We start from the raw sequence: 14,353 nt of genomic DNA on the forward strand, positions 1-14,353 counted from the left end.
GAGAGAGAGAGAGAGAGAGAGAGAGAGAGAGAGAGAGAGAGAGAGAGAGAGAGAGAGAGAGAGAGAGAGAGAGAGAGAGAGAGAGAGAGAGAGAGAGAGAGAGAGAGAGAGAGAGAGAGAGAGAGAGAGAGAGAGAAAACACCTTCTCCAATTACTGAAAGCTGTAGGACATATAGGTACGTACCTTATTACCCATCCTGAAAAGAAAAAAGAAGTGTTGAAATGTATATCCCTCGTGTGTGCCAGTGATCACCACAAATTAAGATTGTATCCTCGATCTCGATGACTACAAACACAGTATAAACTTTGATTTTCCTTTGTCATAACACACACATACACAGGAAACTCACCACAATCCCGGTGGATGGGCTCAGGTCCAGTTCTATGACGAAGCGGTACTGTCGAGCTAGAAACGTGACACAGGTGGAAGGCACCAGAAGGTACGCTCGAGGTCTCACAGTTTCCTCTGGCTGCCAACCGATGGGCAGGATGCTGAGCACATCCAACTCATTATCAGATCGCACCTGAAAAGAAAAGAAAAATACTTCACGAAGGGTATCGACTGCTACAATGGGGCGCAAATAGGGTAACTAGGAGATGTACAATTAAAGGGACTGCAAATTAACAAAAAGGGGAGTCTCTATTTAGACTACTCCCTTATTGCCAAACGGAAGACAGGCACAGCTGGAAATGACATTACTGCACAGTATACTAATTGATGTAAGAACCTTGTACTTACATACCCATGTTTTATTTATAGTTATGTGAACAAATGCACCTTCTTCCATCAATCGTACCCCTAGATAAAGCACCAAGAGGAGCTAAAAGGAACAAAGCATTACAATGTCAAAAGCTCCCATTCCTGAAAGAACACTCAAATGTTCACAAGTTCTGCTCTGAGAATACTGAATGTAGCAGTCAGAAGACCTTTTTAGTGTGAAACCTGCACTACCAGTCTGGTTTCAGAGCGGCTAGAAGTACGGAAACTGCTCTCCTGAACATCCGTGAAGATCTGCTCTCCAACCTTGACTCTAACATTCCCTCTGTCCTCATCCTACTCGATCTCTCTCTGCCTTTGGCACGGTCAACCGTACCATCCTGCTCAACCGCCTCCGGGAGAACCTGGGTATCACTGATCAGGCTCTGGCCTGGCTGACCTCTTTCCTTTCTGATCGACCCCAAGTCCAACTGGGGTCCTTCCTCTCATCTATCTTCCTCTCTGCCTGTGGTGTTCCCCAGGGGTCTAACCTTTCGCCCTGGCTTTTCAACCAGTACCTGGCAACTCTCGCTCACTGCATTGCCACTCTATGCTCACATTTCCAGTGCTACGCTGACGACACGCAACTCATTTTCAGGCTGCCCTCGGCCACCTCCTCTCCCTCACTTCTCTCGGATTGCCTAACTGCCATTCAAGATTGGTGTGCTGCCAATGATCTTTGCGTGAATACCAGCAAGACTGAGATCCTCCTCATTGGCACACCTTCGCCATCCTTTCCTCCCTCTCTTTCTGGCCGGCCTCGCTTGGCCCTCCTCCCATCCCCACCTGCGAGGCTAAGAACCTCGTGGTCATCTTTGAGTCCACACTTTCCTTCTCCTCCCACATCTTGGATGTCTCTAAAAAGTCAAACTTCCTACTGCACCTCCTCAGAGGTACTCTTCCTTTCCTCTCCTTCCCCCAGAAGCTCACTGTCTCCCAAGCTCTGGTTCTCTCTAAGTTGGACTATTGTAACAGCCTTTTACTAAAGTTACCTGCCTCTACTCTTCGCCCTCTTCAACTAATCCAGAACAGGACTGCAAGACTTGTCCTTGGCCTCAAGCCCTCGGATCGTATCTCGCCAGCTCTGATATCTCTCCATTGGCTCCCAATGGTTGCGAGGATTACATTTAAAACCCTCTGCATTGTCCACAAGGCTTTCTGGGGCCTGCGCCCAAAATACCTTCAGCTATCCTTCCGCAAATAACTCCCCTCTCGAGCCCTTCGCTCCTCTAACTCCCTCAGGGTCAGTCGCTTTTTAAAGAAACGAGCTGGGGGGAGATCTCAGTCTTCAGCTGGGGCCTCCCTGGAATAGCCTCCCTGCCACTCTAAAACTTGAGGAGAACCATCTCTGGTTCCGGAAGCACCTCAAGACCTTCCTCTTTGCTTCTGCCTTTGCTCTCCGTACCCAGGTACCGGCTCACCCTGCCACCCTTCTGCACTGCCTCCTGGCCACCCCTCGCACTGGGGCTGTACCTTTAACCCCCACAGTCCACCATGCCCCATAATTTTTCTTCTTTTATGCACTTATCAGACTTACCCAGTTCTGCTGCCGTAAACACAGCTCTTGCCACTTGCTGACCGCACTCCCTATGTATTGCTTCATCTATTTGTATTTATTATTATTATTATTTATCTGTTCTCCTCTGCTCTGCACTTTCCACTCTCCCCCTTCCATGCACTTTTCCCTTTTCCCCTTTCCCATGCACTTGCACGTTCTCAATGTCACTGGGCCTAGTAAGATCGTCGTTTTGTTTCTCTCCCGTTTCCCCTCCCTTGCCTTGTCATGCTCTGAAACACTTGTGTACGAGCGCGATACAAATAAAATATATCATATCATATACCAACCATCACAGATGAGATGAGACGAACGCCGATGAGCATCAGACATCTGGCGATTTTACATTAATAGAAGGCATGTGAGAAGCACTTGACTTGTCCTGTATGCTCTTTCCAGGCCCTTTTTAAAACTGTGGCCTTGGACTACCGGATTGGGACACACCGGACACACCACCCCCTCCCAAGGACATTCTGAAGCAGTCTTTCCTTGCCACTTGTTGGGTGCAATGTTGGTTCTTGCACTCAAGTCACTGTGGATGGTATCAAGGCAGAAGCTTTGCGACTTACTCCTTTACCAATAAGTGAATAGTTCAGCTTTAAATGAGCACTGGCAGGGGGGAGTGACGGAGGTAGCGATAGAAGGGACAAGAATGGTTTAAACGGTCTTGTTAAAGACATAAGACGTTCTATGAATATATACATTGTAAGGCTCTTCAAAGATTTCACAGATTCTGTCCATGGTAAATAGTACCAGGTTGAGTGTAAATGTCCACAGGTTAAAGAGGAGAATATTCCTGATCCTCCTGAAAGTAAACGAGGGAAGGAGGAATGTGATGGGCACATAAGATTAGGCCTTAAGTAACAATGCTTTTCCCACTGTTCAGAGGGAGTGTCCGAACCAATTGTGTAGGGTCCTGGAAAGCCAACCTTAGTGGGCCTGCAAGGATTCATACCCAGTCTAACAGCTCTCACTGGTAGGTGACTGCCTTAGTCTAAACCAGGTTGCTCAATCAGTAAATGACACAGACACAGACACAGACACACACACACACGATTCACCATACGAGAAAGTGTCAAGCATACTCATCTACATGGATGCTGTTAGTTAGAATACCACAAGGCAAAGCCATCTATACGTTTATATTTCAGCCCAACTAGGACACACCACTCTTTACATAAGAAAATACATTACAAGCTCCAATGCGGGGGCCCAGCAGTGGTCGAATATATCCTCAACCTTACACAAATATAAGTATGAATGTCCCCACCATTCATACGCCATTTGCCAAATGGTAGGGTGGATGAGCGACAGTCGACCTTTGCTTAGACTGGCATGGCGGGCACAGAGGGACGCAGAATTACCCCATACCAAAATTTGCTTACACAAATATAAGGTACACGAATACTTTGAAAATAATCTTAAATAATGTTGAATCAGAGCTAAGGTAACCAGTGCTGGCTACAGTTGCCAACTTTCTCCCATAGGGTATACTGAGGATCAATTCAATAGTTAAGTGTGGTTAGATTGTAACCCTGTGGAGACAAAGGGCAGCTACTAATCTTGAATGTCCAGGGGGGCTCAGGCAGGATCCCTAGACACAGGTTCCACCACTAAGTGTAAGGCAGGCATAGCCTGAGGGTAAGACGACACTCTACTGGCCCCAATGAGAACAAGTGGGCCACAGATATGGTATGCAGCCATCTAGAACGCAGATCAATTTAACCTCCGTCCATCAAGCACCTTTAGAAGGAGGGCTTCCATATGAGGTACATGGTTTACTAAAAAAGAAAATAATAATAGGTAATAGCGTGTATGATGAATCCAAGGAGGTCGGCACCTCTCCCCAAGGGGAGCCACCCCATTTGGCACTAAGGCGGTGAGCCCCCTACGCTTAACACCCCAGATGGGAAAGGGTAAGCAGGAAAAGCTGAAAGAGCAGCCTCCTGTAGGCAAATCACCAAAAGAACAAATCCAATCAGAGCATCCACGAAGCCCGCGTAGTTCAAAGAGGCTGTAGAGCACACATGGGGTGGGCCGGCAGGAGTGAGCAAATTGGAGAGCCGAGGAAAGGGCCCGCAAAGAAACCACTCAACTGTTCAGACGCAAAGAGACCGGAAAAGAAGAGACGATCCAAGCAGACGAGTCAAGTGAGTGCCGCACAGACTGTGCCAGCCCGCTGAGGAACACTGTCGGTCACAAATAGGTATGTGATGGCTCCAATTGAACCGTTTTGGGTAGCAAGGCAAGAGACCCAATACACCCCAGAGTTGGGGGAAGAGTGAAAAAAAGCCACAAAGCGGGGAGAACACTGAGAAGCCCCAAAGTGGGTAGAGAGCGAGAAAAGCCCTGAAGTTGGGAAGAGACCTGAAATGCCCCAGGACTGTGAGAAAAGCCACAGAGAGGGGAGAGACCCAAGACGCCCCAGAGTGGGGAGAAAGGGAGAAGCCCCAAAGTGGGGAGAAACAATGAGAAAAGCCCTAGGGAGGGCAGAACATAGAGAAGCCCTAACTGGGCGGAGAGCGTGTGAGAAAAGCCCAAGAGAGGGGAACACACTGAGAAGACCCAGAGTGGAGGGAGTGAGAAAAGCTCCAGAGAAGGGAGAGAGAGTGAGACAAGCCCCAGAGAGGGGAAGTGACCCAAGACGCCCCAGAGCAAGGAGAGAGAGAGGGAGAAAAGCCAGAGCAGGGAGAACACAGAAGTCCCAAAGTGGGGAGAGTGTGAGAAAAGCCCTAAGGTGGGGAAGAGACCTGAGGTGCCCCAGAGCTGTCAGAAATTTCCCTGAGATGGGAGAGACCAAAGACGCCCCAGAGTGAGGGGAGGGAGGGAGAAAAGACCCAGAGTAGGAAGAGACTCAAGAAGAGAGAGAGACTCAAGAGAAAAGACAGACTGAAGGAGAGAGAGCGAGATAGAGATTGAGAGAGAGACCGACCCCTCCCCCGTGCACGACACTTCTGCCGTACACAAAATGCATGCTTGGGACTTTTCACATAGGCAAGGGCTTACGGTGAAGAGACACAATGGTGGGGATCAGAAGGCCAGCAGCCTATATTCGGGCAATAGCCTGAAGTATGTTTTGGTTGTTTTAGGTTTTCTTTTCGAGAAATGGGGAAAGAAACTAGGTTAGAATAGGTTTCGGGACAGAGGAATGCATTTCTGTTTAGCTATCTTAACAGGATTAGGAAAAACACTAGGTCTTATTTCTACGAATGGAGAATACAACTTGTGAAAATCATGCCTCGTTTTCCATCTCCTGATTCTGGCGTAACACATGTGCTGCACAGGGCCACTTAAAATGCAAACATGCAGTCTGTTATTCAGAGCACAGCAGCAGAACGCGGTTGGGACAGTTGAGCCAAGCCTGACACGGTTAGCCGAACTGGTAACCCGCTTCCTCCTTGTTGCATATAATACCTGCTTAAACCTGCTATTAAGAGCAGCGCCACATTAGCAGAGGATGGCCACCATCATCATCGCCACCACCACCACCACATCCCGGGTCTTGAACTATTTATGCAAGTCACACAACAAATTATGCAATAAGGATATTCAAGTTTATGTTTTTTATTTAAAAGGTGTCAGGATGGTCGTTTTTTTAATAGTGTTTCCCATTATTTCACAAGGACGCCATGTCCTTTCCTGGGTAGTCCCCCCAGGGAAACTTTACTTTCTTCACCACCTCCTTCTCGTTACCTTCTGTCTCCTATGCTGGGGTCTCTACTATGCCATTCGCGGTTGCTTTTGGGGCAATTTCTGCTGCTCCCTTTTTAGGGCTCTGCCCTTTCTTTCTGCTGTCAGACTCTCTGCCCATCCCTGCTCTGCCTTCCCCTTGGTCAGAGCCTTAGTCTTCACCTTCTCTGTTGTTTCCTCATCAAAGGACTCTGCCTTTGCGTCCTCTGCCCTTTTTTTGACTAGGTAAGTGGCTGGGTCGGTTTTCACTTGCTGGCTGGTCTCTGCGGTTTTACAATCAGTCTCTCCTACCTGGGTCTTACAATCGGCTTTCTTTCATGACAGGTTCAAGCTCAAAACTACACTCCAGCAATCTTGAGTCATTGAACAGGGAAGCCACCATTTCGGAACTCACTTCAGTCTGTCTGTTGCTGGATGGGAAGGAGCTGCTGGTTCGATTTTCGTCTCAGGCTGCTGAGTTTTCTTTCTCCAATTTCGTTTTGGTGTCCTGTGTAAGACAGCTTAAGGCATGTCTTAAGCATTAATCCTGTAGTGTGCGAGTTTGGAAAAAACGGATTGGGTCCAATACATTTGCGTTACTTCTTGCTTGGTGTATGCTCCGTTTTTGGATTACTTTTGACAGAGACCCACTGGTACAACTCCCAGGATGCCCTGGATATGTCATTCACAGGACATGCCCAGACTGACTTTCCCAGGAAGCATGCACTCCAAGCAAGCTCCCAATTTCTGAACAATCCCACATCTACTCTAAATATCAGGGATAGCAAGGTGCTGTTGCAGAAACCCTCCAAACGAAAAGGCATAGCACATAGAGCTGTGTGAACACAAAACATAACTGCATTCAGTGCAACGAGGCTCGGGCCCATGGCACTACAAGCGTTTCTAATACGGAGAAAATGAAAGGAACTGAAAGCCAATGCGGGCATAGAGGACAGGGGTTGGCGAAAGCAGATTCAAACTCACCAGCTCCGCCTCCGGGACAGGAGAGATGACTTGGTGCAGGTTGGAGAGAAACCAAGCCAGGCGGACGTTGCGAGATATGCGGTAATCCTTCTTCATAAGCAGGTAGACCTGCCCTGCCTCCTCCACCTGTGGGGAAGAGGAGGTGTACAATTACACATAAAAACCACATTCAGCTTGCTTGTTAAATGAGTCGGCTATGAACCACTTCAGAAATAAATGCTTCTTTTACGTTATGCTCGCACACGCATTATTGTGCATCCCTTTGTTGTCACCAGGCCACGTTTGAAGGAATCAAGGAGCCTTGTTTACATGGCCTGTACGAGGTGGGCCTTTTGAGCAATCCATTGGAACACACAGTGATAGATTCGGTGAGGGGCTTTCAATTAATTCCACAGGGCGCACACAGTGTGTGATAGCCCATAACACTCCCCAGCTACACTCACATGCCTGGAACCACTTTATGGCATTCTGTAACAAAACTAAAGAGTAACAATGTCCACTATTCACCTGCAAGTGTGCAGACGGATGTCACATTCTGTGCTTTCCTTTTATCTGGTTCCCTAATAGCACATTAAAGAGTTCCTACCCGACAGTGGTCTCCTGCTTCTAAGCACTCAACCCATAGTCTTTATTGCTGCCCTCTTATTGGCAGTCGTTACACAACACAACACAAGTACGCATGACAAAATCATACGTTCTCACATTCCGACAACTTGCCTATTTTACTTTGCATTTTAGCAAACATAAACGAGTAAATACTCCCAGCCCCTCTCACAATGTAACCCCACCTCCCCAAACCATAGGGCAGCAAAGCGTAACGGATTCGAAAGTTTACACATTTCACACCACAGCATTATATCTTTTCCACAGGCAATGGGCAGGAGTCCAGTTCGAGGGTGCCACCTGGCCATTCCTAACGTATACCCTTTCTCCCCCTCCTTATTCCTCATACAGTCCTGAGCGGAACATAATCAGGGCCATACTTGCTAAGGAAGGCCGCCCAGTCCAATTCACGTGAAGGTCTCGGATCGTGTAGCATCCGGTCAGCAACTCCATCGCATAAATGTCCAGAGCCTTCAAAGCCCATTGTCTCTCACTGGGGAGCAAAGCCCTCTTCCGACCCAAGGCCAGGCAGGCGCGCGCAGCAAGCAAGAGAAAGTGGAGCATATGCATCGACCTACTCTACTCCCATTCAAGCACTTGTACTCCAAGCAGCACCAACCAGGGGTCGAGGTTTCTCTCTGTTCCGTCCAGGGACTTTATCCACCCCGGGGCCTTCTTCCAGAAACCTTGCACCTCTGCACAGTCCCACTACATATGCCAATAGCCCACCCTTTTTACCCACAGCCTCTCAAACATCTGCTGTTTACACCTACATACATCTTTGATAACCTCACCAGGTCCCAATGCCATCTGTATAGCAACTTAATGCCATGCATGGATGTTCTATGTGCATTCTTACACAACATCTCCACTGCTCCGCTCTTATGGAAAGCCCCATATGAGTTTGACATCTCCTCCTATGCATTTCTATGTCAGCCTAGAAGAGCCTGGTACAACCTAAAGGGGATGCCCTTCGTGGAGACGTCCACCCTCAAGATCACCTCGGTGGCCGTCAACTCCCTCTGCAAAGCCTTTCATTCCGGTGACATCAATGCACCTTTGAGTTAGAGGTATTTAAACACAGAAAGCGTCCCCATCCCCAGGCCTTCCTCCAGCATGGGTAGGCCCTTCACTACCTGCCTCACCCTTTCCAGCCCTGCCTCATAACAATCTTGAAACCGGGCATGATCTGGGTGTCCATATATGGCTCAGTGAAGGCGGGCATGGAACTCCTGCCATTTCCCCTTTTAGTCCTCCACAGTGCCCACACCAGGCCCAGGACGTGATGCCCATAGACTGTCCAAGGAATAGCCTTCTGGGGTGCCCACAGCCATTCTACCATCGTAACTGGCCTGAAAAAATGGTTCTCTACCTGCGCTCACTGTTTCTGCCCATCTACTCGCAAATGCGGGACCAGAGCCCTAAATTGTGCCGCCTTATTATACAGGCGCATTTCTAGTAACCCCACCCTGGCATCCTGTAGAGCACCCTATGCTTCTGCCCCTGCCATATAAATGTATCAAGCCGGTGCTCTTCACTCCGTAAAGTGTGCGTCTGGCATCGCAATGGATAGCGCCTGGTAAAAGTGGAACATCTTGGGCAGGAATGTCATTTTGATTGCATCCTATCCACGACAGACCACCTCTCCAAGTCCTCAAAGAGCGCTCCCAACAATGGGAGGTAGTTGATCGTGTACAGATCACTTGGGCCTTTAATTATAGGTATTCCCAGGTACTTTATACCATCCTGCTCAATCGGGAGACCAAAGTCACTCAAATCTTCACCCTTATCCTGCATCTCCCAGCCTATAGGAAAGAGTACTGCTTTACCCATATTAACTTTGAACACCGAAACCTGCCCGTTGTGCTCTAGCACTGTAGAGCGTCTTCCATGCGCTAAATGGAATTACCTATAAATATCTTAGACCAAATAACCAAACAATCCCAAGGAAGATGGTAAAATACTGCTTTAATCTCAAGAAAGCAGGGAGATATAAAAGGTATCAAAATAGTTGCATGCATATTCACACTTTCCCTTGCTTGTACAGAGCTTACATACATTTATACTATACTATCATTTATAACATCATTCTACGTGGCATTTGCAAAACCTATTAACAGGATGGAATGGATTAGGGGAATATGTCTACTTATAGAATAATTATATAAAAGTTAATATCTCATTGGCTGCACCTTTTCTGTAGGACACGCCCCGAGCTACTTCTACATATGTAATATAGTGATTACAGCAGAGAATATGGCAGCAGATCGGTAAATGCAACACTGAAGAACTACTTGAACTGTCAACCATGAATAATCTCTAAGAAAAAGAATTTCTGTAACCAGCGCCACGATGCCCCTGGGCCACTGCTCGCTCAACAAATGCGAATAAATAAATATGTAAAAGTGTGCTGCAGGCTTTATGATTGGTTGGCTACCAATCAGGCCTACGGGCTTGGAGTGCTCTACAAATAAACTAAACTAAACCAAACCCCATCCAACCTTGGACTTTTGCCTTGTTTAGCAGCATGCAAGTGAAAACGAAACTTAGGTGTTTGAATCCCATTGGACTACTCCCCATTTTCCCAATGAGCCCATTGTACGTCATCGACCTGATCCTGTGAACTGAGGATAGCACAGGGGCAACACGCTGGTCTTGGAAGCAAGACCACGCAGCGCAACAGAGGTTTGACTCCCAGATCTGCACTTATAAACCAAACTCAGGTACGATATTAGGCGCGTTATAAAAAAAAACAATTAAATAAAATAAATAGCCATGGTCTTCTGTTTGTAGTTGACCTTGTAGTCTGCTTACTGTTCTGGAACATTCAAGGGAGTATGAGCACACCACTATCTCCATCTGGGCTTTTAACAAATAGCCCTTGTTTTTACTTCCGAGTGATGCGTTAGAAGACCACGATTTCGTCCATTTCAGCCTCTCATTTACTACCATTTGATTTTATTAAACAGGGTGCCATCACCCTTTCTGTCCTTTAGGGACTTGCTCCACTTCACATAGGCTTTCGTCTTTGTGGTTGTACAACACTTGGCACCTATAAATGTCATTGTCTCTCCTAATCTTAGCAGAAATGTGTCTTATGCACATGGTCTGTTCATTTGACTCCCTTTGAGCTTTACACCCATCCCTCGGAATAGTCTCCTTGATTCCAGGCAAAGGTACTCCCTTATTCTGCACACAAAAACAGCTTCTTCATCAGTCCTTCAATTTGCAATCATCGGCTCATATTTTGAGGTAGCAGGGTTGATTCTTAACATGGGTCATTCTTCCAATGGCCGTCCTAACGTTATGTATAAACCTCTTTTTAGCAAGCTTCTATATTCCTTTCCTACCTTGCTTTACAGCGTATTTACGATTAATCAGCCAGTTACTTCATCTTCTTATATCCAGGATTACTTCATCTTCAGGTACATGTTTCTCTTAGTGCTTCAGTTACATTGTTAGTCTTACGAATTTTTATATTGTTTCAGCATAGTTTCATACATCTTCCTTATGACACCATTCTGTTGTCGTCAGATTTTACTCAGAGTTCACCCATATAACCCATAGCTGCATTCTGGCATCTTGGCAGTGGGCATCCTTCCTCTGCCTAAACGTGAGGGTATATTCTGGATGGATTCCTGAGTGCACATCGTCTTTCACATACTTGACGTGGTATAACTGTGTTGCATGGATTCATGTATGGGTTCCCAATTGTAGCTTTTTGTCTGCTACTCCAATAGGACAGTGGTGAGGGGGCATGGACCAGCGGAGAGACATCCACCTGCTCCTCTGCATAACCATTTTCTCTTCTTTCCGCAATTCCTGCTTTATCTTCTTCCATCATCTAATATTTCCTTTTCTTTGGGACCCATATCTTCGTCACCCCCTCAGGTGACTGCATTTTTTTTTATATATTCATCCATACTCCAGGTGATATATCGGCAATCCCCAGCTGGTGAACAGAATATCCATTGTTCCACACTCTTCTCAATGTTTTCTCGAGCACTTCCATCCGTGTCTGCATTTTTTCTCCAGTGCGACTGTTAATGTCAATCATTACCTTCATTCCAATAGCTTTCTTGGCGGTCTTCTGGCACTGTCCCAAGATGGTCCTTAGAAAACAGAATCCTAGCATCACTAATATGGCCCCAAGTAATTTGAAAGCATTCGCCAACCAAGATGGAATCCATGAAAACAGAGAGGCTAACCAATCGTCTCCTGTCTCATAAGCTAACACTTCCATCTTTGTATGCTGGGTTAGCATTGTTATTGCTTCGGTCATGGTTCCATTTTCTCCATCTTGAGATGGTGTAAACTTAGCGTAAGACAGCCCGATATTGGCACAAACGCCTCCTTCCATTCAGAACATACCTGTTCTGGGGGGTCATCATTATGGCTCACAATTCTCCTTTGATTGCATTAAATCCTTTTATTGTTGCATTGATTGTCTGCAGCAGCTCCCATCTAGTGATCTTCAACCACTTGGCATTCACTGCTGCGTGGAGTCCTGGTATACATTTAGATGTCATTATCATGGCGGTCTTGCTGAATAATTTGTATGCATCAGGAATGTCTTCATAAGCCTTTATTGATTTAGATGAGCAATGGTTCTCTTGTTTTAGTCGAAGATGAAATTATCTCTTCCTTCAAATCTATGTGATCACTGCGCCGCCCGTAAACAGCGCCGGCGAAAAGGTCAACACCAATTATAGTGCAGCGCAGTGATCAAATAGATCACTTTACCCACCTCCCCAGCCTGCATTCCCTTACCCGACCCCCCCACCACACTTACCTGTGTGGCGCACACTTCTGGGTGCGCAGCCGACTCCCCGCTATCCCTGCAGTGTCGGTTCCTCCCACTTACGTGGGTCGAAGCTGACGCTGCAGGCTTAATGGGGACAATGCTAGATGTCTTATTTTCTTGTTCATCACTGCCTATATAACATGGATGCATGCCAATGTAATAAGGATAGCAGCTTAAATCAAAATATCACATAAAGCTGTTAATTATCCTTCGTACAGTACATTTCTTTTGTGGAGCTGCATCTCTTACTTCCTGAAACATTTCAATTTCTCCAATTATCTTTAATATATCAAGTTTATCGGTTATTGATAACTCATGAATTTATAACAAATGCTGCTTAATAATCACCAATATAATTCATAAAACAATAGTGTTGTTTTTCGGGTTTCCGAGAAATGTCACAATGTCTGTGTGTATGCTTATTAAAGCTTGATAAGACTAATATATATGAGATAACAGCAAGCAAGCACATGTGTACAATAGGTAACAAAAAATAGAGCATTCTTTTTTTCTGGCTTTTACTGTTTCTGTCCCAATGTCTCTTTTATCCTAATCTAAGGAAGGTGTTCCAGGATCACTGCAAGTCCATCAGTCCTTAAGAAACCATAAAGGTTTTCCTTCTTCTTCCCTTGCCTTGGCCTTTGGTAATAGATCTTGTTTGTACATACTGAAATTCTTCCCTTGCTTCAGTATGGGTAGTTGGAGGAGAGGTCAAGGTTTCTCCTTTGTAGGGTTTGACGACATGTAAATGTATCCATGCTCGCCTTCCTTGTAGTTACATCGGTAGGCCTTACTTCCTCCACTTCGAGGGGGCTCTCGAAGCGGGGGGTACTCCAGGTGGGTACAAATTTGCGCACCGGCACCTGATCCACTGGATACAGGCTTAGTGGCTTGAGTGTTTCTTCCAAATCTATGGGCTGGTTGTCTTTTTTTTTTTCATAAAAGAAACACCTGCAGTAACTGTTTTCAAGTAATCATGCATTTCATCGCCTAAATCCCTCACTAAAGTATGGGCGTCTGTATTTGGCATTGTTGGGGGAGTGAGAGGAGTTCTCATATGGCGTCCAGTCACCAACTCATGAGGAGTCAGGTGGTGATCTGAGCCAGACTGGTTCCGCAGGGCATATTTCGCAAGGAGCAGGAAATGCAGCCATCCCTTCTTTTTAATTTTGCTATCCATTCCTTCAAAAGAGCATTCAATTTCTCAAAAATACCTTTTGCTTGCGGATAATAAACTGACGCAAACTTGTGTCTTCTGCCTAATAGCAAAACTATTTTCCAAATAGCTCATTTACGAAGTGCGGTCCGTTAGCAGATCGCAAAACTTCACACACACACCATCTTTGAAGCACTGCACACAAGGCGGCACACGCGGCATCAGGGTACGTGAATGGACCTGCCCCGAAACATCTAGAAAAGGGACATACTACAACTTAGCAAGTATCTAAAGCCATTGCAAGTCTACAGAAGATCTACATAATCTATATGTAGATGCTGAAATTGTCCATTAGGTCTGGGGATTACTCCTCTCACTGTTTGCATAGTGTGTCCTGCAGTACTTTTCTGGCATACAATACAGTTTATAATGAACTGTACCACATGTGCAAATAGGTTCCGTACGAACCATTCTTATGTAGTAGTGAAAGGGGCTCCTAGGGGACCCTGACGTCTATGGAAACAAGGCGAGTCAACACACACGATACATACGCCAGACACGAGGTTGTATTCCCAAAGCTAGGGTTTATTGCAAAGCAAAAGTCTCAGTTGGCCAACTCGGTCTCACGCCTCGCGACGTGTATCTCTAGACCTCGAGGGACGCAAGAGAGTGAATTACGTACATCAGTTACATATATACAAAATGCATATCAAACAGTCAGTTATGACATGTTTAACACCCCCCTTTATTGGGTTTCTTTGAACTTGGTGTGATGATGGACATCTCCGACCACTAGGACACCTTCAAACATCTATTCTAGTAACA

General features: G+C 46.2%; 1 protein-coding gene across 8 annotated transcripts in view; it reads right to left on the reverse strand.

The window, feature by feature from the left end:
- SZT2 (SZT2 subunit of KICSTOR complex) overlaps nucleotides 1-14,353 on the reverse strand; it is a 2,035,845-nt gene that overhangs the window by 1,961,004 nt on the left and 60,488 nt on the right. For all 8 annotated transcript variants that reach the window (XM_069642429.1, XM_069642432.1, XM_069642427.1 and 5 more), the window contains exons 2-3: nucleotides 6,966-7,091; nucleotides 351-524 (exon numbers count right to left, since the gene is read on the reverse strand). In XM_069642429.1, the coding sequence (XP_069498530.1) occupies nucleotides 351-524; nucleotides 6,966-7,091 (300 nt within the window). The remainder of the gene's footprint in view (nucleotides 1-350; nucleotides 525-6,965; nucleotides 7,092-14,353) is intronic.

Source organism: Ambystoma mexicanum, chromosome 1q (assembly GCF_040938575.1).
Source record: "Ambystoma mexicanum isolate Mex_15411 chromosome 1q, UKY_AmexF1_1, whole genome shotgun sequence".
Classification (NCBI taxonomy): Eukaryota; Metazoa; Chordata; class Amphibia; order Caudata; family Ambystomatidae; genus Ambystoma; species Ambystoma mexicanum.